This window comes from Anabas testudineus, chromosome 18 (genome assembly GCF_900324465.2).
Source record: "Anabas testudineus chromosome 18, fAnaTes1.2, whole genome shotgun sequence".
Lineage (NCBI taxonomy): Eukaryota > Metazoa > Chordata > Actinopteri > Anabantiformes > Anabantidae > Anabas > Anabas testudineus.
Window position 1 is genome coordinate 2,403,636 of NC_046627.1, and position 27,020 is coordinate 2,430,655.

Sequence of the window (27,020 nt, forward strand, 5' to 3'; positions counted from 1 at the left end):
CGTTGTGGAGGCACCTATCCTACACAACAGAGGACAAAATCTTTTGTCCATAAACACATTCAACATCCATAAAAACAAGTCACAACAAAGCCAAAGCCACAGTATCCATCGAACAACACTTGAAATGATAAAGACACTTGTGAATTAGGAGACCAAACATCATGTAAGCCCTACTTGATGTTGAACTGATGTTTCAAATTTTTCTCATTACTTAAGATGGACCAGTCAGACTATTACACATGATGGAATTCCAGTATTCCTGATGAGAGTAACAATGTTGCTGTTGAAAACAGTGTTGACTGTTTTCCATTTGCAAATGCTCTTTCGCCTTATCTCTTTCTTGTGTAACCCTTTTCCAGTCTATGTGTAGTGCAGAGATTATAAGAGAACATACAGAAATGTATCATAAAAAATAAAGACAAGTCTCATTCTTGATGTCTGCTGATAAAACAATACTTTGGATCTACGTACATTTTTATTTATGGTCTGTTCATCCTTTTATGTTCTTTTGAAACAGTTTTGTCTGTTGATAAGGTGAAGTTGTGACAGCAGTTATTAAAAGAAGGAGCTCATGTGGAAAAAAACTGGCTTCACTTCCTTTAAATCTATTCCAGGGTTTCCAGATCTGATGCTAAACCTAAATCATCAAAATTCAAGTTGATGTAAAGAGAAAGCGTTGAAAGATGAGTGGAAACTGAAATATGTGTTTGTTGTCAACCGACAGCAATAAAGCAACCTGCCGTGTGACAGTTGGAAAAAGTTGCAGAAAAAGGTTTATGTGTCAATTTAAACATGACATTGAACTAGTGGATATTAGTAAGCCTGAAAAATGCCCTAAAAAGTGCTGATCAGTGGTAACTGGACTTGTATTATCACCTTCTATCCAGAAGGCCTCGATCCGTTCTGACTGTCTGACTGGAAAAGCAGAATTATAAACTCTGTGGAGTCACTGGATACTGTGTGGGAGACAAGCAGTGAGGAAGTGTAGCATATGTCTACATAGCAGATGCTACGTGATGTGCAAGCACAGATCTGAATGGGCCAGTTCCAGTTCAAAAGTTCTACAGGTTCGTCTCTGGGAGGATTTGGATCGTGATTTGAAACAGACACAGACACAGAAGTAGAGTGCATATAGGTGAATGTATTGATATTTACAATATTTACAATATTTACAAAAGCAATCAACGCCAACAAAATAATCAGTCCATTAGCCCACCCGGGCAGAAGTCCATGGCACAGAGACTGGATAAGCCTCAGGAGGAGATAAGACACAATTGGGAGAGCAGGCACAGCGCCTCCTACCGCACTGGCAGATGTATGGCTGCCCCCAAGGCCTAGTGGTAGCTCGCCGTCTTATAATAGGAAAGGATTCGATTCCTGGGCTAGGATAAGAAACCTGGCCAGTTCCCAGTTGTAAAATACCTCATACAGCACAACAAGGTGTGTTTGCAAATGGCCTGAGACATCTACAACTGCAGCAGCTCCAAACCTTCTTACTCCACCACTAACAATGAAGTAGTGTTGTTTCGGTCGTGAACGATTCGTTCAATATGGGAGTGATTAGTTCTCTCAGTGAGTGATTCGTTCATTTCCAGTTCATTGCAGTACCTTCTCTCGCCACATGGCAGCAGCTGCATAAGCTCAGTCAGCAGGAAACAGAAATGATTCGTTCACGACTCACTCAACTGTGAGTCCTCAGGTCCGCGTTCTTTTGTCACGTGACAACAGGCTGCTCAGGCTCTGTGTCATCGAGCACTACAGTTCGTTCACGAGTCGTTCATACGGATCATTACCGATCGTTCTTTCGTTCATTTGGTGACAGCTGTAGCTCCGCTACAGAGCTGTGGACTGAGAAACAAGGAAATGAATGACGTCTGATATCTGACGTCATTTATTGTCAACTGATGGCCGACAGACATTATTTATTCATGGAATCATAATTAATTAGTGGTCTTTGATTCTTGTAGATGTGTGTAGTGATTTTGTGTAAATAATATAAATTATGTTTGTACATAAATACTTTCGAAAATTATAAACATGTTAATTGTGTTATTCTCTTCCATAAAATAATAAAATGTAACATTATTAATAACAACAACAATAATAATAATAATAATAATAATGTTGCGTTTTGGACACAATAAATGCACCACGTAAATATTTTCGGGAACTTGTTACTTGTTGCTTTAAAAGTCTAACTCATTATCAATAAGTTAAACTTTCACTCGTCCTCTACCAGCCGTCACAGTTCAGGCTGCAGCAGCAGTTCACTCGTTCATGGATCGGTCTCCCGTTAATGTCACGTGACATCTACAAAGTCACTGTCTCGCTGTTAAACAACAACATCAGGGAGGATGCAGGAACACAAGTCACTTTATTGTGGAGTGTATTTGCTTTCCTATGTTTTCACATGGTTTGAATTGCTTGTGGCATTTTGTGTATTATAATTTGTCAGCTGAACAAACCATGTTGTCTTCACTATATAGTGTCTGAGAACCGCGGTCATATTTACATCGCCCACTAGAGGGTTACACCACAAAATGAACGAAATGAACGAAATGAACGAAATGATTCGTTCACTTTACAGTTCGAGACTCACGGATCTGAGTCAGTTCAAAGACTCGTTTTTCCCACCTCTACTGAAGCGCCGCTATATTTAAATAGCCGGAAGTCCCGCGAAATCTCGCGAGATTTCAGACATAGACGGGTGGGTTTATGTCTGAAGCATTAACTCATCTGCTTTTTCCAACTTAAAAATACCAGCTGTTTTACTGTCAGCAGTATCAGCTGATTAAATGTCCAGACTGAGTGAAGGATGATCAAACGGGGGAATAAGACATATGAAATAAAGTAGGATGTTACTAATTTATTAAGAAATCAATGTGTTCTCACAGCTTCCTACAAACTGTAGCAGATCATGTGATGATCCACATCTGCCCTGTAGTTTTTATACTGTCTTCATGCAAACATCTCCCCCTGCTGGATATGATGTGTAACAACACATTAAATTCCTCAGTGAACCTTCTGTTTTAATATTTTTGATCCCTTTAAAGAACAAGAAGTGAGCTGTCAGACACAGTGAAGGGATTTTTAACTAGCATCTCCAAACTAAGAAAACTGTGTTTAACGACATATAATCATCTGGACGAGCTGTTTTAAAACAGTGACTGTATCTGCAGTAATGTTGTAGTTAAACTGGTTCAGTAGTTCACAGATTTCCAGTCAATCTAACAAAGTTAAAACATAAATTTAGACAAACACAGTAGAAATAAACAGAAGGATAAATATAATGAGATGTATCACACATATCAGACTGGTCTACATCACTGTGACACTCAAAGAGGTGAAACCACAAACTGACAGAGGAAGAAGGTGGGCTTTACCTGGTGTCACTAACAGATAGATTTAAAACACTGATCACATATCACTGAACAGGACAATGGAGGAAACATCTCTACAGCGTCTGATCTGTAAGTACAGAATCGGTGTCTGTTCACAGTCAGCGGTGATTGGATAGATGACAAGAGCTTTTATCAGGAGCTTGGTTCATTGTGGATTTTATTATTTAAGCTTTATAATATCATGAAATGATTCAGACCAGGGACGAGAGCAAACATCCACACTGGACGACTGAGCTCTTCAGTCCCTCGGGTGGAATCTGCCTCACAGTCGTTCTCCATAGCTTCATTTTTACATAAAGCTCAGCAACGTTGATGATCAGCAAAAGAACTCGTCTTAGCTCCTGTTTAAAAACTAACTCCTAATGTTCATTTGACAGTCAGCTCTGACCCAGCAGTACACGTGGCACAACATGAGGAAACTAACATTTCACGCTGTGAATTTGTTATTGAAATAATTCCAGTTCACTCATGTGCACTGTGTTTGTCATTTTTAGGTTGAACTGTGTCTAAAACTTAAACTAACCTGACTTTAATTTCTCTTTAGTCATCACCTCACTGCTGTGCTGCACAACAGACCACGGTCAGTGAACTTTATGTCTGATTCTGTGCAACTAAATTGTGAAGATTTTATTTTACGGTGAAATTTCACTGCTTTAAATAATGCAGTGAAATTCAAAATAAACATATATATGTATATGCACATACTGAAGATCACATAGTACTTGTTGTACTGTCCTAGTTGTAAAGAGAGTTATCTTTACCGTTTCCTCTTATCTTATCTTATCTTATGTTTACGATGTAGAAAACCTTTTTCACTACACAGCACCAGGTTGTTTTAATGTTGTGGCTACCATGTTGATGCATGAATCATTCCAGTGGTTGGCACATCATCACTTAACAAACCAGCTGTCAGAGTTTGGTGTTGTGAAGTTATTTTAATGCACTGTTTTGGGGATTTTATCAGTTTTGACAACAGCAGAAAAGTTGTTTTTCAAATTTAACCTTCACAGTTCGTCTGACTGTGAGTCCCAGCAGATCTCAGCTGTTTAAAGGAGAATCTGCGTCTCTGAGCTGTGAGGAGGACGACAGCTCTGCTGGATGGACACTGAGGAGGAACACAAAGATAGACACCAGGAATCAGTGCGGAGATGAGTGGGGAGAACCTGCTGGTTCTTCTTGTAACATCATCTATATCGTTCCATCGGACAGTGGAGTTTACTGGTGTGAGTCCAGAGAGGGATCAACCAGTAGCATCATCAACATCACTGTCTCTGGTAAGATCAGACTGTGGAGTTAGTGTTGATGAGTCTGTGTGGAAATGGATGAAATGCTGTAGTTTGTCTCTGTGTTGAGGTGGATCAGTGATCCTGCAGAGTCCTGTCCTCCCTGTGATGGAGGGACATGATGTCACTCTGCACTGTCAAACAAAGAGCCCTCCCTCCAAGCTCCCAGCTGATTTCTATAAAGATGGCTCCCTCATCAGGACTGAGCCTACAGGTCACATGACCATCCACCATGTTACCAAGTCTGATGAAGGCCTCTACAAGTGTCACATCAGCAGTCATGGAGAGTCTCCACCCAGCTGGATCTCCGTCACAGGTCAGGAGGAAAACTCTGAGTTCAACATTTATTTCATCCACACATTCACCTGAACAGGTGGATTCTCTCTACAGAAAAACCTTCAACTACACATCCACCCACCACTGACTCTATAGAACCACCTCCTGCCTCCACCTCCCTCCAGCTTGTGTTCAGACTGGTCCTCCACCTGGTGGTGTTCTGTCCGTACTTCATCTCCACTCTCCTCATGGTGTCTTTATATCAACACAGACCCACAGGTAACACTCTGAATCAGTCACTGACCTCACAAACACTAATCAATCAATCAATCAATCAATCAATCAATCAATCAATCAATCAATCAATCAATCAATCAATCAATCAATCAATCAATCAATCAATCAATCAATCAACCAATCAATCTTTTTCTTTTTAACATTTTCTAACTGTAGAAAATCACCTGTCTGTTTCCATGGTGATGACCTCACCCACCCAGGCTGAGCAGGGATTGGATGATGACTATGATGATGTCACCACAGAGCATCACTTCTGAACTGATCCATTGTGATCAATGTGTTCTTCTTCTTCAATGAAGCTAAGTTATTCGAGTCGTCAATAAATAAAAGTCGTTTATAAATATTTTTTTTGTTCTTAACACCTTTCTCAATGTTTCTGTCACCCATATATCTGCAGTTCATTTGGAGCAGTTTTCAGTGTTCTGTAGGTTCTAGACAAAAACATTTTGCAACAGAACATCAAGTTTGGAACAAAGTAGAAAACCTGCTTCTTGTGGCTCCGTTCCTCTCATCTCATTCTTTTACCTTTTTTACAGAGTTACATGCTGAATAAACCAAAAACAATGACATATCCCACTAAATTAATATTATTCTACATGTGTGGACTTGGTTTAGCAGCACTGAATTATTTATTTTGTCTGTTCTCTGTATTTTAAACATTAAATACATCCAGGTTCAGGTCTGTCACACAAACAGCTGAGTTCATGTTTAATTACATTTACATTTAGTCATTTATATTTATTCAGACGCTTTTATCCAAAGTGACAATTAGAAATATCTAAACTAGGAGAACGTTACTTTAAAGTACTGTAGGAGGAGCTGTTTTCATTTCAGGAGGTGGAAGTACTATTACAACTACTCGCTCCCTTCATTTCTTATTTAGCTCGCTCGACCACCGCTCTCACTGAACCAGGAAGGAAGAGACCTGTGGTGCGTTCACTGACAGCTATAGACAAAATCGCTGGCCATAAATTCTTCTTCTGATGACTATATTTAAAAATATACAATAATTCTAACTGTTTAATTAAAGAGGTGACGACTGGATTAGTGTAATCTGATTACTCCCCTGCACTGCTGATTTTTAAAACAGTTCAATTTGATGTTATTTGTATAGTGAAGAAGTCAGAAGTCATTTCAAGGCACTTTACAGTGTTTAATGTTTAAGACCTTAATAATAATAATCACACCCTGGAATTAGATTAAGAAGAACATGTTCGTTTAGTTTTATAAGTTAATGTTAAATACAAACATGTTACTTCCTTGTTCTCTCTACTTCTACCAGTGTGGACTCAGTATGTACAAAATATTCACACCAGCTTTAAGGTGTGATACAAAGTGTTGAAAACAGAGCAGCTGCACTTGGTGTCAGATGGTTTTATACACCACAGATTTCAGTCCTGAGGAGCTGGTTACTGCAGATCAGGTTTGTTAATGTAGAAATTAATGTCAAAGTGAATCAGAGCATCATGTCCTTAAAAACAAAGACATGAAAAAGCAGTCAGAGTCTTTGACTTTCATTAAAACTCAAACACTAACTCAAAGATGAATAAAATCAAACCAGTCGTAAGAGGAGATCCTGACTAGAACATTTATTATTGTCCTGTAACAACTCTGGTTTATTATTAGCTTTATTCTCATAAAGAGGTGAAGTCAATCTGAGGTGCTGGTGTCTCTGGCTGGTTGGATGAAGGTGTTGTGAGGACGAGGACAGATAGATCATATGAATATTGCAGTAGTCAAAGGAAGCAAGAAAGTTTAACTGTGAACATATTAGTTAGAAAAGTATCAAAGTACTTAATGTACAACAGTGTGCTGTCATTTCATAACAAATAATAATGCTCTTCATTTAACTTTTAATATAAAGCTGCTGATTCTGTTTCCACTGACTATTTATCTGCTGGTAAAGCTGCAAAATGTAAAAGTGTTGCCGTCTTATTTCCTGTACTTCTTCCTGTAAGTACACAGTATGTACAAAATATTCACACCACTTTGTAAGGTGTAATATAAAGTGTTAACAAAACAGCTTCACTAGATGTAACTAACAACAGTCAGATGATCTTATATCAAATGGTATAAATGATGATACAATATAATGAAACCAAAGACGAGAATCAAGACATTAAACTATAATAAAAAGAGAAGTCAGAGTTTCAGCAGATTGACTGAAATATTTCTGACTTTAATTCCAGTTAAACAGCGACACAGTAAATATAGAAGAACAGAAGCAGTTGGTCGAGTTGTGAAGGGTCAGATGTGAGGAGGGAGCTGCTAAACACACTGTACTAGTAAACAGTATCCTGCAGTAACACTGGACTGAAACAAGTCAAACTAGAACTCACTAGAACTAGAAACACAACATTTGACTGGACACATCTTTTGGGACCAGACTGATAATTATTATAGCAGTAATTTAAACACATGTCAGAACTGGATCTGTACTTTTTCTAAAACCACACAGTTCATTTTAGATGTGTCTTCATTACTGCTCCACTGTTCTGATGATGTTCTTCACCTGCTGGATGATTACGTTCACTTTTAACATCCACCTGGTTTACGGCTAAACTCAGGAGAGAAGCTACAGTGAAAACTGTGAAATGACCCTGAGGCCTGCAGCACGTTATCAGCTGTAGATGAGGATTGTTTACATGCTACACCAAGCAGAACAGTGTGAGAGATCATTAGTGAAGAACTCCTGAACACTGTCTCCCTCTGGCTGCAGTTTTTATTAGTACATGATGTTTCAGTGTCTTTTAGGAACCACTGACTGCTGCTTGTTTCTATGTATTACTTAGTATGTTCAGGTGTATTTGTACTGAACTACAAGTTCTTGATACACCAGGAAAAAGTCTTGATGATGAAAGTGGATCAGTGTGGAGTTCAGATCAGTCTCAACATGAACTAAAAGTAAGAACATGTCACTTCACATTCAGAGACATGTGGAACCAGATTCAACCATAAAGTCGTTGTTGAATTATCACAGACTCTCCACAGATTTCTGTCTCTCTGTAGTTGAAACCTGTTGATATAATGAGTTCAAAGCTAATGCTAACCTGAACCAGTTCATAAACCTGTTGTGGTTCTTTGTTCTTTGGCACACAGCCAGTGAGAACCAGGGTTATTATCTTAATGGTTACTAATTTAAAGTAATAATAAAAACAGTTGGTTTAGTAAAGTGAAATTTATTAAAAGAACATTTTGAATCATTAAATCTAGTTGCTACTTAACTAAAAATAATAATAATAAAGATTCATTGTCCTTTTTTTATCAGACTCATTAACACCAGCAGGTGGAGTTAATGAGTCCATGAAATGAAAAACTAGTATTTTAAGTAAATATTTGTAGTATTTTATCAGTGATTATAGTTAATTATTAGCCTCAGATTTGCAGAAATTAGTGTCAAAGAAATAGTTTACTTAGTAATTTTTGAAAATTATTATATAAACTTGATGCTGTTTTCTGAAAATATCTATGTTCACATTGTATGATTCAAAAAATATGAACTTACAAAAATGATAAAGTTTCTTACTAAAAACATAAAATAGACTGACATTGAATCCACACTGTAAATACTGTAGTTCATACTACAGTAAATACATATTTATGTAGAGTACAGCAAATTAAAAACACCAGTAAATAAAAGAAGCTGCACACAACAAACAACAGTTTACAATAGTTAATGCAGATATAGAATTTAGTAGGTTGGTAGAAGAAGAACAGAAGAAGAAGAATGAGTTTTCAAATGTAAAATAAAAGTAAAAGCTGATTAATCATTAGACAAGTTAATAAATTTAAACTCTGCATGACTGAACTGATCCAACAGTTTGTTTTACTAAATGTCGTTTTAGTGTTAGATGTGTTTATTATATTTATATGTGTTTACAGAGTATTTCAGTAAATACTGTTATTGTATACAGTATAACATGCAGAACATACAGTCAGGAACAAACATGACAGATTTTAGTGTTAAATGATAAATACTAGTGTTAGATCACAGATTTTACTGTTCTCCTAATGAGTAAAGAGATCTGATGATATTCACCTTCAACATTAAGAGGTAGTTAGTATGAATCCTGTCCTCTGTGACCTTTTCTATACAACACAAAACCAACAATAGCAGCAACAACAAGAGCAACAACAGTAAGTGACACACCGACTATCAGTCCAGTGTGTTCTCTACTGGGACCTGTAGAAAAAACAGATGAGAGTCAGCAGGTGTCAGGTAGATGATGAGTGAAGAACACAACAGAATCCATTTCCTCTTCAAACTCCTGTCAGACATTATCTACTGCACTTTGATCCCATCACTCATACCAGCTGTTTTCTACAAAGTCTCATCAACACCAACATCTGATCTGTGATGTTTCACTGTCACATCAACAACCAGGAAGCAGCTTCATTAAAAGGGCCCCTCCTGAGGTTTATTTGTCCCTGGTTGACATAACACTCATATGTTCCACTGTCAGAAGTCGTCACATTCTTAAGAATCAAAGACGCGTCTCCGTCCTTCATCTCTGTGTCCTTCAGCTCCACCCAGTTCTCATAATATGGATGCTGGTTATCTGGAACGGATCGGCCATCTTGGAACATAAAGACATAACCTGCCTGTTCCAGGTCTGGTCTGACCCACTTCACAGCTGTGACAGTGGATCTGCTGTAACCTCGACATGGCAGAGTGACCCTGTCTCCAGATTTAACTGTGATGTAAATGTGCTCTGAAGTAGAGAAGGAAAAATCTACAGTCAGTCGATGTGTGACGCTGTGATTGCACTGTGTGTGTTTTACTATGTAAACCAGTGATCATGATACACATCGACCAAAAACACCAACATGAAGCAGGAGGAGTTCAGTGAACACAACACGTCCAGTGGACTCACCTTCAACCTTCAGGGTGATGATGCTGATGAGGTCAAGTGAAGATTTCTTAGTGCCTTCAAACCACTTTTCAACATAACAGTTATACGTTCCAGCATCGTTCATGTTGACGTTCTTCATAATCACAGAATAATCTCCATCGGTCATCGTTGGATCTCTCAGCTGCATTCGACCATGAAATGATGGACTGTGGTACTCAATGTTATTACTCAAAAAGAACACGTCATGTGGCAGACGAGATTTGTCCAACTGTAACGTGTCAAACTCATCCTCTCTGTTATCCAGACAGGGAAGAACGACATCATCTCCAACTTCTGCTGTTACAGTTTTATATTCCACTGAAGATAAAGAGAAGAGTAAATCAGGAAGAAGAAGTTAGTGATACACACATTTTATTTTGATTAGTCAGTATTCAGACAGTTCTTCAGTCTAAACACTGCCACTTGGTGTGGAACTAAAAAGAGCAGCTGTCAGTGTGTGTTTATGTGCTGACAGCTGATCAGGAGCCTCTTTAACTACTGTAGTTGGTGACTATACGGAGCTGGACTCGTGTCCAAACCTTCACACAGTTTACATCTTTTAAATTTACAGTAAACACTTCACTGGGAACTGACTGACAACAGTTCTCTTAACATTCACCACACAGACAGATTTCAGACTAACTTCCTGGTTGAAGAGTTCTTAACTTCACCTGATGTAAATTTCTGAAACTCAGACTTACCTCCAGGTTGAGGACAGAACAGGGAACATGTGTGGAAGAGACACAGAAAAAAGCTCAGTCGTGACGTTAACATCCTTTCTTTCATCAGATCACTGGGTTTGTTCTGTGTCTGTCTCTGTGTCTGTGTCTGTGTCTGTCTCTGTCTCTGTCTCTGTCTCTGTCTCTGTGTCTGTCTCTGTGTCTGTGTCTGTCTGTGTCTGTGTCTGTCTCTGTGTCTGTGTCTGTCTCTGTCTCTGTCTCTGTGTCTGTGTCTGTCTCTGTGTCTGTGTCTGTGTCTGTCTGTGTCTGTGTCTGTCTCTGTCTCTGTGTCTGTGTCTGTGTCTGTCTCTGTGTCTGTCTCTGTGTCTGTCTCTGTCTCTGTCTGTCTCTGTGTCTGTTCTGTCTCTGTGTCTGTGTCTGTGTCTGTCTCTGTGTCTGTCTCTGTGTCTGTCTCTGTGTCTGTGTCTGTGTCTGTCTCTGTGTCTGTCTCTGTGTCTGTCTCTGTGTCTGTCTCTGTCTCTGTGTCTGTCTCTGTCTCTGTGTCTGTGTCTGTCTCTGTGTCTGTCTCTGTGTCTGTCTCTGTCTCTGTGTCTGTCTCTGTGTCTGTCTCTGTGTCTGTCTCTGTCTTCTTCTCTGTCTCTGTGTCTGTGTCTGTCTCTGTCTCTGTGTCTGTCTCTGTGTCTGTGTCTGTGTCTGTCTCTGTCTCTGTGTCTGTCTCTGTCTTCTTCTCTGTCTCTGTGTCTGTGTCTGTGTCTGTCTCTGTCTCTGTCTCTGTCTCTGTCTCTGTCTCTGTGTCTGTGTCTGTGTCTGTGTCTGTCTCTGTCTCTGTCTCTGTCTCTGTCTCTGTGTCTGTGTCTGTGTCTGTGTCTGTCTCTGTCTCTGTCTCTGTGTCTGTCTCTGTGTCTGTCTCTGTGTCTGTCTCTGTGTCTGTGTCTGTGTCTGTGTCTGTGTCTGTCTCTGTGTCTGTCTCTGTCTCTGTCTCTGTCTGTCTCTGTGTCTGTCTCTGTCTCTGTGTCTGTCTCTGTGTCTGTCTCTGTCTCTGTCTCTGTGTCTGTCTCTGTGTCTGTCTCTGTGTCTGTCTCTGTGTCTGTGTCTGTCTCTGTCTGTCTCTGTGTCTGTCTCTGTGTCTGTCTCTGTCTCTGTCTCTGTGTCTGTCTCTGTCTCTGTCTCTGTCTCTGTCTCTGTCTCTGTGTCTGTCTCTGTGTCTGTCTCTGTGTCTGTGTCTGTGTCTGTCTCTGTCTCTATGTCTGTCTCTATGTCTGTCTCTGTGTCTGTCTCTGTCTGTCTCTGTCTCTGTCTCTGTGTCTGTCTCTGTCCAACATGCCCACACTTCACCCACACAGAGGGAGGAGTCGAGGAAACACCTGAGACTCACCTGTACCATATAACAGACCTTCTCTGACTCTGTGTCTCTGTCTCTGTGTCTGTCTCTGTGTCTGTCTCTGTCCAACATGCCCACACTTCACCCACACAGAGGGAGGAGTCGAGGAAACACCTGAAACTCACCTGTACCATGTAACTTCTCTGACTCTGTGGTACCATCAGTCTTCCTGTCTGGTGTGGTCTGCTGGAGCAGAGGACGAAGCTGGACAAGGTCATCAAGACGTCCAGCTGGGTCCTGGGCTGCAACATCTCTAAATGTGACATTATGTAAACACAATTTATACCACTGCTATTTATTAATATCACTTTACTGTTCATAGTCACACTCATATCAACTGTAGACTGTACGTACACATTCATGTTTTATATTATTATTTCAACTATTTACATTCAATCATCATATTTTAGTTTATCTAATTTGTACTGGGACAGTTTAGTCTTTAATTTAATGTTCCTTGGTCAGATCGGACTTTTTGGATTTTCAAACTGTACGTCTGCTCTTGTAACAAGGCAGTTTCTTCACTGTGGGACTGTAAAAAAGTCATTTATTCTACTGATACGTTATATTTTTCAGTTTTTCTTCTAACTGTTATAAAGGTGATAATTATAAATCTTTAACGTTGCTGAATGTGACGTCCTCTTTTCCAGTTTAAACATCACTTGCTGCAGTAACAAAATTAACAATAACGTCATTTACAACATAACATTAATGAAGATTCTGTGGTTAAAAAACTGAGAAGTGAAACATTTCTATGAATAATAATTCATACATGTCTAATAAAACTGCTTCATAATCAACTGTACACAACACATTTCTTCAATATACTGATGATAAATTCAGAGAACATTTAAAGATTAATCACAGTTTATTAAAAACATGAGACGTTGTACAGATACGTGTAAAATCTGCTACAGGTGTGAATCAGATCAGCTGCTGAACTGAACTCTAACTATTTGATGAGAATATGGTTTGATATTAAACTTTATTAACACATCAACCTAAACAAATATCTCCATCAGTGGAAAATGAATGAAATGAATGAATCCTGTTGATCCAGGTCTTTGGGAATGGATTTGATCTTCTTCCTTTGTGACTGCAGACTTGTTCTAAAGCTGAGTTCTTCTCTCTGCTGAATAAACTGCAACTGAATCAAAGTCTGGAAAACAGAATACATGTAGATTAGAGGGGGTCCAGTCCAGAGGAGCTGAATCAACACTGATCTGAACATTTTCTTTATAGAATATTGATCCAAGTTTGATCTTTTCTTAAACAAACTTTAATATATTTGCTGTATGCTGCTCTGTAGTATCTCTGTAGTACTGCTTTCTACTTCTAAAGAGAGGAAAACTTATAATTATTTGAAGGTTGAAAGGACTTTGCTGAGTTTAACATATCTGAGCTTCTTTTCAACTTACAGTGTGAGATAATGACACTTCCTACTTGACATCTCAATGTGTGTGAAATGATAAGTTTTCAACTTAATCCTGATGTTTCTGTGTCGAACCTTCACTCAGCCGTCTTCGGACATGAAGTCAAAATGATGCTTCTATAGCTTTAACTAATCATTCTGATGTCGGTAGAGAACAGAGTTATCTACAAATGTTCAGTGACTTCAGTAAACTTTATTACTGTCAGCTCAGTCCACACAGTGAGTAGATCTTTAAATATCCTTGTTTTACCACCAGATGTCACTGTTTCTAGTATCAGTGTCAGGCACTGCAGTACTGTGTATACTGCAGTACAGGAAACCTCCTGTGAGTCTCTATCAGAAATAAAACTTTCATAAATAAATAAATTGTGAGTATTTGATTAATAAATAAAATGAACTGACTATTGTTCAGTGCCATGTTGCAAATTGAACTTTCATCATAGTTTTATTGGTTTAAACGTTTTCTGGGCTTCGGATGAAAGAATATTTGTGACACTGACCAGAACCATAGTGTTGTTTATTGAATTGTGTTTGGAGAACAGTCAGTAACACTGTGAGTGAGTTTGTGTAATTATTGAACGCAAGAAACACATTTATTGATATTGTTTGTGTGCAATCAGCACAAATATGCTCAAATCTATGTGATAACATGTTAAAAAGATTTTGTCTATTTTTGTCTTTATTTCAGACAAACGTGCAGAACCAAACTCAGCTTGAACATGTTTTTTATGAACAACAGGAAACACAATGACCACAGAGCAGTTTGTGTCTCATTCAGGTTTCACCACAGAGAACAAAACAATGTACAAAGCACAAAACTTAGTTCAGCTAAAAACCACAGTCTCACACTTTATAAACCAAACTGATGCACAGGAAACATCAGAATGTATCAGGTTAAAAATATCCCGTAGGTTTTTAGTGTAAAAGCGACAGGATAAGTTTGAATTTTACATAGAGATTAAATAGAAAAGACTGAAAACACAGTTAAAAAGTGAAACTTGTAATAATTTGTTCAAATAAAATAAATCAGGTAAAAACTTAAATGTTTCATGGTCAAGTGTAGATATTGTTTCTTAAATGAATAATTCTGAAAACACAAAACCTAAGTGTAAAATTCTGAATCGTGTGTTTCACCTTCATGTTTCCTCTCAACAGATCTCACCAGTAAAACCAGTAACACCAGTAGATCCAGACCACAGAGGGATGAAGCAGACAACAATACAGAGAGGACAGGAGAGGAGGATGTAGTAGTTTCAGGTGCAGTGGTGGATTTGTCTAAAATATAATTATATATTAAAATAATACATTTATTAATCGAATAAATCGAGATTAAATCGAATCTAAGAAAAATCCACATCGGAACATTTTACATGCGTCAAAAACATGAAACCATCAAAACAAGAAAACGTAAGAACATTAACCAAATAAATGTTCTTCACCCTCCTGACCTGTGACAGAGATCCAGCTGGGTGGAGACTCTCCATGACTGCTGATGTGACACTTGTAGAGGCCTTCATCAGACTTGGTAACATGGTGGATGGTCATGTGACCTGTAGGCTCAGTCCTGATGAGGGAGCCATCTTTATAGAAATCAGCTGGGAGCTTGGAGGGAGGGCTCTTTGTTTGACAGTGCAGAGTGACATCATGTCCCTCCATCACAGGGAGGACAGGACTCTGCAGGATCACTGATCCACCTCAACACAGAGACAAACTACAGCATTTCATCCATTTCCACACAGACTCATCAACACTAACTCCACAGTCTGATCTTACCAGAGACAGTGATGTTGATGATGCTACTGGTTGATCCCTCTCTGGACTCACACCAGTAAACTCCACTCTCCAGTGGGTTGATGTAGCTGATGTTACAGGAGGAACCAGCTGTTCTTCCCCATCCCTCTCCACACTGAGTCATCTGTCGTTTGGTTGTGTTCCTCCTCAGTGTCCATCCAGCAGAGCTGTCGTCCTCCTCACAGCTCAGAGACACAGATTCTCCTTTAAACAGCTGAGAGCTGCTGGGACTCACAGTCAGACGAACTGGAGAAATTCAGAGTATATTTAAATAAATCTTAATATTTCAAAGTAAAAGTAACTGTGCCAACAACAATAGTCTTAGTCCTACTGGAAATGAGAGGTTTTATCACAAATGTGAAATTGTAGAGTGAAAATTTCCACCATCATATCATGTATTTACAGGCTGAGGAGGAATAAAGCTTGTTTCTAATCTACACCATAGGTTCCAGGTTCCCTGTGCAGTAACACTGACAGAAGCATAATCAGCATTAAATGAATCAGCAGAATGAGCCTTTAAACAGCTTTGAACATCAAATGAGACGTTCACTGACCTCGGTCTGTTGAGCAGCTCAGCAGAAAGGTCACAACTAAAGAGAAAGGAGATTAATACATAAATTATTGATTTAGTTATTTGGATCCTGTTGCAGTAACTTGATTCTAATATCTATAGGAAAACTATAAACTATCGATCTACAAAACAAAAAATAATAATAAAGTATTAAAACAACAGTACTATGAAATCTTACATAACAGTCAGTAGTGTAGCACAATGAATACTCCAGACTCCATATTGTACATCAGCACATTTCCCATATTGTTTACTGTCAGTATATTTTATATTTCTATATGTGACTCATTAAGAATTTAACAGTTTAACAGCAGCTGTGTCAACTCGAGGCTCTGAACCTCCGATTTCAATGTGATTAGAGACAATTATGACAAACTGATTTTAATGATTAATATTGTTCTGATCATTTTAAATAGAATTTAAATAACATGACTACACAACATCATTATCTTAGCAGTGGTTATTGCTAAAAGTTTTTTGAATGTAAACCAAAACATTTAACACGAATGTATTACATATATTAACCTAATAGTAAAACATAGTAATGAATTGCATTAAAGAAACTTAAATGTTTTATTTTTTATTTTTACTTTCATGACTAATGATTAAAACTGTGATTATATTATATGGTATAATATAATACTATAAATACTACTCTTTTCCTTAGAAAGCTGATTATCAACATATTGTATATTAGAATGATCTTAACATTCACATTTTGCTATATCAGAATACCTGCTACTGAAGTTACACTGAATAACTTCTGACCCACTGGACAGTTGAAAGTTTTTTGCAGTAAATATTTGTTGTAGTACATAATATATAATAAATTATGTCGGACACTAAAATATAATGAAACAGCTCCTACAATTATTCTCTTTTCTTTGTCTTATCTTTAATCTTATGCCTGTATATAACATCTATTTTCATGTTTCTACTGAAAACAGAACTGCTGTAACAGATTTTTGCTTCATGTCATGTAACATTTGTTGCTTTTTTTCTTGATGTTCATCAGTATCGTGTTATTTTACGTCTTGTTACGTCTGACACTTGATGTTTAATCCTGAACTTTCAGTCACATGTTAAATTATTAAATGATCCAGGTTGTACTTACAGAGCAGCAGCTGAAGACAGGTTGGGTCCATTGTGTCACTTACTGATGTGAGATCAACAACCATCTGGTCAAAGCACTTAATCCCACTTCCTTCCTGTATCAACCTAGGTTGGTCTATTATTTTCTCTCTGACTGTTTTGAGGCCTGAAAGACTCGACAAAGTGAACCACCACTGAACTGACAGTCAGTCTGGTTTATAACACAGTATGTTCTCACATAATGAAGGTAGAGGAGCCATAGTTGAAGTCTGGGGGGAGTTATACTGTACAGGGATCATGAGACTGAGTCAATACATATTTATTTACACTTATATATTAAATATTATACACACCTCTACTCATAGCTGCCACACCAATAACACAAACTTCTACTAGTCTGTCTCACAACAACAGCAAATACCTCATCATATTTTACTCATTAAACTGAGATTATTTGCCACATGAAAAAGTGCAGAGCTCTTTCTTCCCCATCATTCATTCATTCATTACTGAATCTGTACAGGAGTGACAAGGACCTCAGTTACTGAAAGGTTGAGTAAAAACCTGCAGCAAATTAATTCAGTCTAAGGACACTAGTAAAGAAACTTAACTTTTAGCAAAACATTCAAGGAATACAGAAAAAACAACAGTGGTTTATTGAACATTTTCTTTTACTTATAGAGCACAGAACGTTTGCAGATCTTTAAATACATGTGATAATGTTATGATTAATGACCTACAAACCAGTTGTCACTGGTTTCTAATTTAGCATCTCAGTGACATCTAGTGGTTTGTTAAACATATACAGTAAGCCTCTGATATTCTTAACACACAGAGTCAATGAATTAAACAAAACACAGAGAAAGAAAAACACAAACACAATTTTACATTGACAGAAGAAAAAAATATCAACTATATTATTTATGTATAAATTATAATAAGAACTGTCTTTAAGCTGTCAGTAAACGCACCATTGATCCCTCCTCCCTGGCTCAGTGAAGGAGCAGTGTGACAACCTGTGTGCTACGCTTGCAAGTGTGTCTCTAGGAACATTCAGTGCCTTGAATGCTTTTCCTCGTCTATGAAAACAAATGATCTTTTCTATTATTTTGACCATATTTCTACATCTGTATTTATTCATGACACTCAACAAACCCCTAGACGCGGTAGATATGTGTCACTACTTGCTACTTGCTACTACTATGCTGAGGTGTTCTTGGACAAGACACCGAAACGCTGTAGTAGCGCTGACACAGTCGGGCAGCTGTCCAAAACGAATTTCCCCAAGAGGATCTATAAAGTACACATTATTATTATTATTATTATTATTATTATTATTATTATTATTATTATTATTATTATTATTATTATTATTATTATTATTATTCAGTCAGTAAAGAGGAAAATACTTATAAATCACAAATTGCTCAATGATCCAGGTGATGTCAGTGGATAAGATGGTTTTGGTTTCAGTTCAAACGACCCCAGCATGACACAAGGCGCTGCTTGAGAAAATATCAGATTGGCACATGTCTGACTGCAACAGTCATTAAAAGTTATAATTTGTGTTGAATTAGGTACAACAATTGTTGTGTTTAGCTGTTCAAATTGTTTTTCTCAGGTTTGTTCACTGTAAACAGCTGAAAGTCTAAAATGTGTCTGTATGTTTTCACAGTATGGTTGTCCAGCTACCTGTTTCTGATAAATGACTCTTATACATTGTCGTGTTAAGAAGGAAAAAAAAAAAAGCTGTCCATGTTGAATCTCTACAAGAATAAAAATATTTTACTATTGCTATTCGAGTTCTAACATTTTCTCTAAATACATTGTGGTGTAGCTGTATTATTAAGCTCCACACTAACTCACCTGCTTAAACTGTCAGGTGGATGGTGTTTTCTTTTGTATCATTAATTTTTCTTTGGTTTGCCAGTGCTATATTAACTATAAACCTTTTTATACGGTAGTCACTTGATTAGAATACAGCTAGTTTACATAAGAAATATGTCCACAGTGATAAAAACACAAAAATATCAGAATAAACAGCTTAAGTTGGCAAAAGTGACAAATATTAAACATTCTGTAAAGGAATCTGAAGAGGTCAAGGATAAAAACAGAAGTGGAAGATCAGATAAGAGGTTTCCCAGAGTTTCTTCTATCAGAAGTCCAGCAAGGATGTGGTTCAGCATCTGGCAGCTTCATATAGATGCCAAGTTAGTCCTTCTGCAGCCTGAAAAAGCTTGATCAGAATTTTTTTTGTGGAAAGGCAAAAGACAAGAAACCACTTATTGTGTTTCTAATGTAAAAAAATATATAAAAATAAAAAAGAAATAAATAATAATGAATACTACCCCCAATTTTAGGTTCCTGCCCTTCACTGTAAAATCCTCTGAGTTGTGGATGTGGTGGTCCGTGTGTCCAACTAGTGAAGCTAATACTGTGGCCAGGAATTTGGCAATGTTGTATGTGACCGAGTTACTGCTGCTGACTATGGGTCTGAGAGGGGCTCCTTCTTTGTGTATCTTGGGAAGGCCATAGAGACAATGAGTGGCTTCCCCAGGATACAATCTGTAATAAGTTGCCCTTTCAATAGCATTTTCCAATTCCAGGTGTTTCAGGCAGTCTATTACCTTCTCCTTGTAGTTGCTGGTGGGGTCTCTTTTCAGTTTTCTGTGTGTATGTTTGTCCTCCAGAAGTGAATTAGCATTCTATGGTAATCGGCAGTGTTGAGGATGACACTGCATCTTCCTTTGTACACAGGAAGGATGGTAATAGTTTCATCCCTGCTGAGTGATGTCAGCGCATTTCTCTCATCCATCTTATTTTTTCCTTATTGGGGAAATGTAAAAAACGTGTTTACACCACAATAGACGTGTGTGGACAAATGTGTCTCAGATCATCTCTGTGGGTAGTTTGAGTGATCAGATCACAAACTGTCTCTGTGTTTGTTTAACTCATGTTTCCTGATTTAACAGCTGTTCAGTTGTGATTCAATCGCCTGAGACATATTTTTATATCAAGAGTAAAGTAGATCAGTGATTCTCTGCAGTGAGAAATTTGTCTTTTGTTCCTTTCAAAGAGTGATTTTATATCACAGGTTTAGCACAGGAACAATGATTGAATAAAAAGCTTGTCAGTGAATCAGCTGTTAACAACCACGTTCCACCTCTGGATGGGAACTGGTGAAAAACAGCAGTTTAAAAATGTTCTTTTATTTATTAAATGTATTCTTTATTGTCTAACAGAAGCAAATAAACAGTAGAGTCATTTTGGAGCAGTTGAAGCTGTTAATTCAGGAGTTTGATGCTAATTCTGCTTTCTGTAAATCACAAAACCAGCAATAACAGCAGCAACAACAACAAGAACAGAGGCGACTGGCGGACTGTTGACAAGTCCTCCATCTACAGTGTTTTCAGCTGCATCACCTGCAGATGAGAGTCAGCAGTGAGTCAGCAGGTGTCAGGTAGGTGATGAGTGAAGAACACAACAGAATCCATTTCCTCTTCAAACTCCTGTCAGACATTATCTACTGCACTTTGATCCCATCACTCATACCAGCTGTTTTCTACAAAGTCTCATCAACACCAACATCTGATCTGTGATGTTTCACTCTCACATCAACAACCAGGAAGCAGCTTCAACTCTGATCCACACACACACACACACACACACACACACACACACACACACTAACTCACCTGGTTCAACTCTCAGGTTGATGATGTTGATGGGGTCACTTTCTAAAATGGATCTCTTCCTGTGGTTTGTTCTTCTCTGGACGACACGACACTCATACATTCCAGTGTCATTGAACGTCACATTCCTCAGAATCAAAGACACGTCTCCATCCTTCTTCTCTCTGTCCTTCAGCTCCACTCGGTTCTTAAATGATTCATGTTGTTTGTATGGATCAGACCTACTGCCCCTCTGTAAATAGACATATTCTGTCTCCAGGTCAGTTCTGCTCCACTCCACAACTATAATACTGATGTTACTGTGAACTCCACATGGCAGAGTGACTGTGTCTCCAGGTTCAGCTGTGAGGTTTATCTGGTCTGAAGGAGAAAAAGAGGAGAGAGGTTAAAGATTAGTCAAACCAACACTTCTCTATGTTTGATCCCAACACCCTGTTCTAACCTGTTGAATTGTATAAATGTGAATGTGGAAGCAGTGAAGGGACAGGAGGTCATGAACAAAAAGCTTCAGCACATTATTCTCATCATGATAGGGATCCAGTCCTCTGAACTACAGCCTCTTATCTGAGGATCACCAAACTACACTGATCACGGACTTCACTGACGTGTTAAACAAGCAGCGTGTTGGATCATAAAACACATGGATGTTGGTTTGAATCATCATTTCAAATAACAAGCTGTTGTATGAAACTGGGTTATTATTAATGGAGGTAACTGACTGTGGTCCACACTCTGACAGTACTGCAGCTTAACTCTGAACATTAGAGTTCAGGGAACAACTGAACATCTACTAACAGTTCTGATCTCCCTCTTCAACATATACTTTATACTTTATACTGTAAAAATGTGTTTTATTTGTATTTTAACATCAACTGTAGTAATGAGGAAGTTAAGCTGCACTGAACAGAGACAAAGGGTGAGTTCAGTTATTGAGCAGGTTTGTTGGTTACAGTTAGTTTTCATCACTGTGTTGTCACATCCAGATCTTATTAAATCCCTAAATTGAAACCTGTCTGTGGTTTCTGTTTGTTTCCCTCAGTTTATATTGTATATAAATATAATTTAACATATAGTAAACCCGTCATCCTCTCACACAGCCTACCTTCAGCAGCAACGTGGTACAGCCAACATGTGCTCAGACAAAGGAACAAAATCCACTTTGAAGATGTCATCGTTACCTTTTCTGATAATGTTACTGTTAATTTTACTGTTATGACTTTTAATAAATTAATTGCATTATATAAATTAAAAATAGTTTTCCTGCTCTCTATTCTTCTTCTGTAGTGGACCACTGCAGATGCGCACCAATTTTTCTGCGCACTCACTCCATGAAATTAAAATTTTAAATATAAAAGTTTCTTTTCTTGGCTGTAGGAAACTTTTCTACAAATAAAACCTCCATAAAACCTGACTGGAGTTTACCTGTTTTATCCTTATTGACAGATGTTGAAGTATTTTGTGTTTATTCATTTATTAATTTTTTCTACAATCTGCTGTAACAAGAAAAAAAATATCTCCCTCCTGGATTAAAAATGTATTTATTCAAATTCAATACTCTCAAGCGCAGCAACATCCCTGGTTCAGGTCTGACTGGGACGTGTTTTAACTTTAACTTCGACTCCCTGACTCTTAGTAACATTTCTTACCTTAGATTAAAGGTTGGTTCCAGACAGAAAACATGAGTAACTTAAGCTAAAACGCTGAAGTCTCAGATAGAACTGAGCTCTACCAGGAAGAGCATGAAGAACAATCCCCCAGACATACACTATTAATTGAAAACGGGTAAATATACAGTAAAAGCAACACCTGCATAAATAATTTCTACATACTTTATACGGCACAAGCACAAAGTTCTGCATGTAGAGTTTTTGAATGTGAAAAAATGATAAAATTACCTGAACTCAGATGTTGTTTATTAGTAGATTTTGTTTGCTTACCTTACAGTTACTGAGAGGGAGGGTGCAATCTGTACTCTAAATTTTTCTCTCCCTTGTGGATGGAGGAGCATGTGGTGTGTGAGCAGACTACAGAGAGATTGTTAAACTATTTACTATCTCTAATCTTCTTCTTCTTCTTTTTGATTTCAATTTTTGATTTGGCACAGGTTCTACTGTGGATGCACATCCTGACCCTTCACCAACACAAAATCAAACAGATGTTCTTATGTCTGTATATCCTACATTAGAAACTGTCAAAATCATTTGGACTAATCAAAAGTCAAGTGACCAAATTCCTTAAACTTACACATTGTGTCTTTAAACTAGTTCTAGTGAAAATCAGCAAGTCTCGTTCTGGTATTAAAATACTGTATTAAAAAGTGTCACTAACATCATTTATAACGTTGTTCCTTTTTCATAATGTATTTACAAAGCAGTGATTCCAGAGTCAGACAGGTTCATAGAAAGAATCACAGTTTATTTTTTTTAACAGCAGATGTCAGCAGAGAGAATCTGAGCAGAAAACAGAACCACACAGTGTTTAGTTTATGATCTACATGAAACATATAATGGAGCACAGGATGTAATATTTTTATAAAAATTAATGCAGCCAGACTGGACAAGATTAATACTAATGTTTAAAAAAAATACAAAATAAAAGAATCCCCACATGACTCAAAATACAAATTTACAGTACAAGACAAAGGACTGACAGGACCACAGGTACAGTTAACAACTGGAAGAAGGAGTTCTTATGATGAATCATTCAAAGACAGAGAAACATCACTGCTGTGTCTCTAACATTCAAATACATCATGCCCATGTTTGATGTCTCCATCCTCAGTGTTTGCTGGAACTGTGGATTAGACCTGAACAACGTCCAAAAGCAAAGCAGCTCCAAGTCATGATGCTCCCTCCACCGTACGTCACTGTTGGGAAGATGATAAAATATTTTCTATTAGAATATTTCTAAGATTGAATGTGATCATATTTGGATAAGATGAACTCTTATGATGCTTTATATGAATAGAAAGACACAGACTACACAGTGTTTAACTAATTCTGGTTTTTATTTGAGTCCAATTTCAGATTCTCAGAGTTCATTTCAAACCGGTGATCTCATTGAGTAATGTGTCTTTATTCATATTGAAGGTGCTGATCATAATAAATAATAAATAATAATGTGTCTCTATTTTCTTTTCTCTTTTGACAGAAACACATCGGACAGATTTTATTTATTTATTTTATTTATTTTTTATTATAAAATTAAAGGTCAAAGACCAGGTTTTCTGTAATGTTATATTTACAACATGTGTGTAGAAGAAGACAGTGAAAACCAAATCCAGAAGACAACAGCTGTATGACTGTTGTTTACTGTCTGGTAATTTCTACATGTTGAAAAGAAAAAAGATGCAGGACACTCACTGATTCAGGAGACATCAAATAAATCAGCAGGAGCTGAGTTTGGACTCTGTCGTGTTCTCTTCAGTCTTATAAAGAACATAAAAGCAACAACAAGAACAAGAACAGTAACTGAGAGACCGATAGCCAGTCCAACGTGTCCTCTGCTGTTTCTGTCCTCGTGTCCTCCACTCTTTCCTCCATCCTTGTCTCCTCCATCCTTGTTGTTTCCTGCAGATGAGAAGCAGCAGTGAGTCAGCAGGTGTCAGGTAGGTGATGAGTGAAGAACACAACAGAATCCATTTCCTCTTCAAACTCCTGTCAGACATTATCTACTGCACTTTGATCCCATCACTCATACCAGCTGTTTTCTACAAAGTCTCATCAACACCAACATCTGATCTGTGATGTTTCACTCTCACATCAACAACCAGGAAGCAGCTTCAACTCTGATCCACACACACACACACACACACACACACACACACACACACACACACACACACACACACACACACACACACACACACACACAGACACACACACACACACACACACACTTACTCACCTGGTTCAACTGTCAGGTTGATGAAGGTGGCAGCTTCATTAAAAGGGCCCCTCCTGAGGTTTATTTGTCCCTGGTTGACATAACACTCATATGTTCCACTGTCAGAAGTCGTCACATTCTTCAGAATCAAAGACACGTCTCCGTTCTTCATCTCTGTGTCCTTCAGCTCCACCCAGTTCTTATAATATGGATGCTGGTTATCTGGAACGGATCGACCATCTTGGAACATAAAGACATAACCTGCCTTTTTCAGGTCTGGTCTGATCCACTTCACAGCTGTGACAGTGGATCTGCTGTAACCTCGACATGGCAGAGTGACCCTGTCTCCAGATTTAACTGTGATGTAAATGTGCTCTGAAGTAGAGAAGGAAAAATCTACAGTCAGTCGATGTGTGACGCTGTGATTGCACTGTGTGTGTTTTACTATGTAAACCAGTGATCATGATACACATCGACCAAAAACACCAACATGAAGCAGGAGGAGTTCAGTGAACACAACACGTCCAGTGGACTCACCTTCAACCTTCAGGGTGATGACGCTGATGAGGTCAAGTGAAGATGTCTTAGTGCCTTCAAACCACTTTTCAACATAACAGTTATACGTTCCAGCATCGTTCATGTTGACGTTCTTCATAATCACAGAATAATCTCCATCGGTCATCGTTGGATCTCTCAGCTGCATTCGACCATGAAATGACGGACTGTGGTACAAAGAACATGTCATGTGGCAGACGAGATTTGTCCAACTGTAACGTGTCAAACTCATCCTCTCTGTTATCCAGACAGGGAAGAACGACCTCATCTCCAACTTCTGCTGTTACCGTTTTATATTCCACTGAAGGTAAAAAAAGAGTAAATCAGGAAGAAGAAGTTAGTGATACACACATTTTATTTTGATTAGTCAGTATTCAAACAGTTCTTCAGTCTAAACACTGTAAATTTAAAAGATGTAAACTGTGTGAAGGTTTGGACACGAGTCCAGCTCTGTATAGTCACCAACTACAGTAGTTAAAGAGGCTCCTGATCAGCTGTCAGCACATAAACACACACTGACAGCTGCTCTTTTTAGTTCCACACCAAGTCGTAAACACTTCACTGGGAACTGACTGACAACAGTTCTCTTAACATTCACCACACAGACAGATTTCAGACTAACTTCCTGGTCGCACAGATTGAAGAGTTCTTAACTTCACCTGATGTAAATTTCTGAAACTCAGACTTACCTCCAGGATGAGGACAGAACAGGGAACATGTGTGGAAGAGACACAGAAAAAAGCTCAGTCGTGACGTTAACATCCTTTCTTTCATCAGATCACTGGGTTTGTTCTGTGTCTGTCTCTGTGTCTGTGTCTGTGTCTGTGTCTGTCTGTGTCTGTGTCTGTCTCTGTCTCTGTCTCTGTGTCTGTGTCTGTGTCTGTCTCTGTCTCTGTCTCTGTGTCTGTGTCTGTCTCTGTGTCTGTGTCTGTGTCTGTGTCGTTGTCTGTGTCTGTGTCTGTGTCTGTGTCTGTGTCTGTCTCTGTCTCTGTCTCTGTCTCTGTCTCTGTCTCTGTCTCTGTCTCTGTGTCTGTGTCTGTTCTGTCTCTGTGTCTGTCTCTGTGTCTGTGTCTGTGTCGTTGTCTGTGTCTGTTCTGTCTCTGTGTCTGTGTTTGTCTCTGTCTCTGTGTCTGTGTCTGTGTCTGTGTCTGTGTCTGTCTCTGTGTCTGTCTCTGTCTCTGTCTCTGTGTCTGTGTCTGTGTCTGTGTCTGTGTCTGTCTCTGTGTCTGTCTCTGTCTCTGTCTCTGTCTCTGTGTCTGTCTCTGTCTCTGTCTCTGTCTCTGTCTGTGTCTGTCTCTGTCTCTGTGTCTGTGTCTGTGTCTGTCTCTGTCTCTGTCTCTGTCTCTGTGTCTGTGTCTGTTCTGTCTCTGTGTCTGTCTCTGTGTCTGTGTCTGTGTCGTTGTCTGTGTCTGTCTCTGTGTCTGTGTCTGTGTCTGTGTCTGTGTCTGTCTCTGTGTCTGTCTCTGTGTCTGTCTCTGTGTCTGTGTCTGTGTCTGTGTCTGTCTCTGTGTCTGTGTCTGTGTCTGTGTCTGTGTCTGTCTCTGTGTCTGTCTCTGTGTCTGTCTCTGTGTCTGTGTCTGTGTCTGTGTCTGTGTCTGTTCTGTCTCTGTCTCTGTCTCTGTGTCTGTGTCTGTCTCTGTGTCTGTCTCTGTCTCTGTCTCTGTCTCTGTGTCTGTCTCTGTCTCTGTGTCTGTCTCTGTGTCTGTGTCTGTGTCTGTGTCTGTCTCTGTGTCTGTCTCTGTGTCTGTCTCTGTGTCTGTGTCTGTCTCTGTCTCTGTCTCTGTGTCTGTCT

General features: G+C 38.5%; 2 protein-coding genes across 2 annotated transcripts; both read right to left on the minus strand.

Moving 5' to 3' along the window:
- Positions 1-9,578: 9,578 nt before the first annotated feature.
- Positions 9,579-15,641, minus strand: LOC113168685 (matrix remodeling-associated protein 8-like). Its single transcript, XM_033326687.1, has 4 exons — positions 15,416-15,641; positions 12,336-12,461; positions 10,132-10,467; positions 9,579-9,969 (listed from the first exon to the last, which is right to left on the minus strand). Exons 1-4 carry the CDS (start codon positions 15,555-15,557, stop codon positions 9,626-9,628), a joined length of 948 nt encoding a protein of 315 aa, XP_033182578.1. The 5' UTR covers positions 15,558-15,641; the 3' UTR covers positions 9,579-9,625.
- Positions 15,642-19,401: 3,760 nt separating this feature from the next.
- LOC117153057 (CD276 antigen homolog) lies at positions 19,402-26,088 on the minus strand. Its single transcript, XM_033326693.1, has 4 exons — positions 25,918-26,088; positions 25,211-25,529; positions 24,695-25,048; positions 19,402-20,518 (listed from the first exon to the last, which is right to left on the minus strand). The coding sequence occupies exons 2-4, from the start codon at positions 25,494-25,496 to the stop codon at positions 20,400-20,402; spliced, it is 759 nt and encodes a 252-aa protein (XP_033182584.1). The 5' UTR covers positions 25,497-25,529; positions 25,918-26,088; the 3' UTR covers positions 19,402-20,399.
- Positions 26,089-27,020: the final 932 nt, after the last annotated feature.

What these genes read in the sequence shown, in the direction of transcription:
- LOC113168685 (XM_033326687.1), bottom strand. Translation starts at nt 15,557, where the DNA reads ATGACTCAGTGTGGAGAGGGATGGGGAAGAACAGCTGGTTCCTCCTGT. An exon ending in CATCAACATCACTGTCTCTG is followed by an intron (nt 12,462 to 15,415) that starts GTAAGATCAGAC and finishes TCACATTTAGAG; the next exon opens with ATGTTGCAGCCCAGGACCCA. An exon ending in CATCACCCTGAAGGTTGAAG is followed by an intron (nt 9,970 to 10,131) that starts GTGAGTCCACTG and finishes TCTCTACTTCAG; the next exon opens with AGCACATTTACATCACAGTT.
- LOC117153057 (XM_033326693.1), bottom strand. Translation starts at nt 25,496, where the DNA reads ATGAGGTCGTTCTTCCCTGTCTGGATAACAGAGAGGATGAGTTTGACA. An exon ending in CATCACCCTGAAGGTTGAAG is followed by an intron (nt 25,049 to 25,210) that starts GTGAGTCCACTG and finishes TCTCTACTTCAG; the next exon opens with AGCACATTTACATCACAGTT. An exon ending in CAACCTGACAGTTGAACCAG is followed by an intron (nt 20,519 to 24,694) that starts GTGAGTAAGTGT and finishes TCTCATCTGCAG; the next exon opens with GTGATGCAGCTGAAAACACT.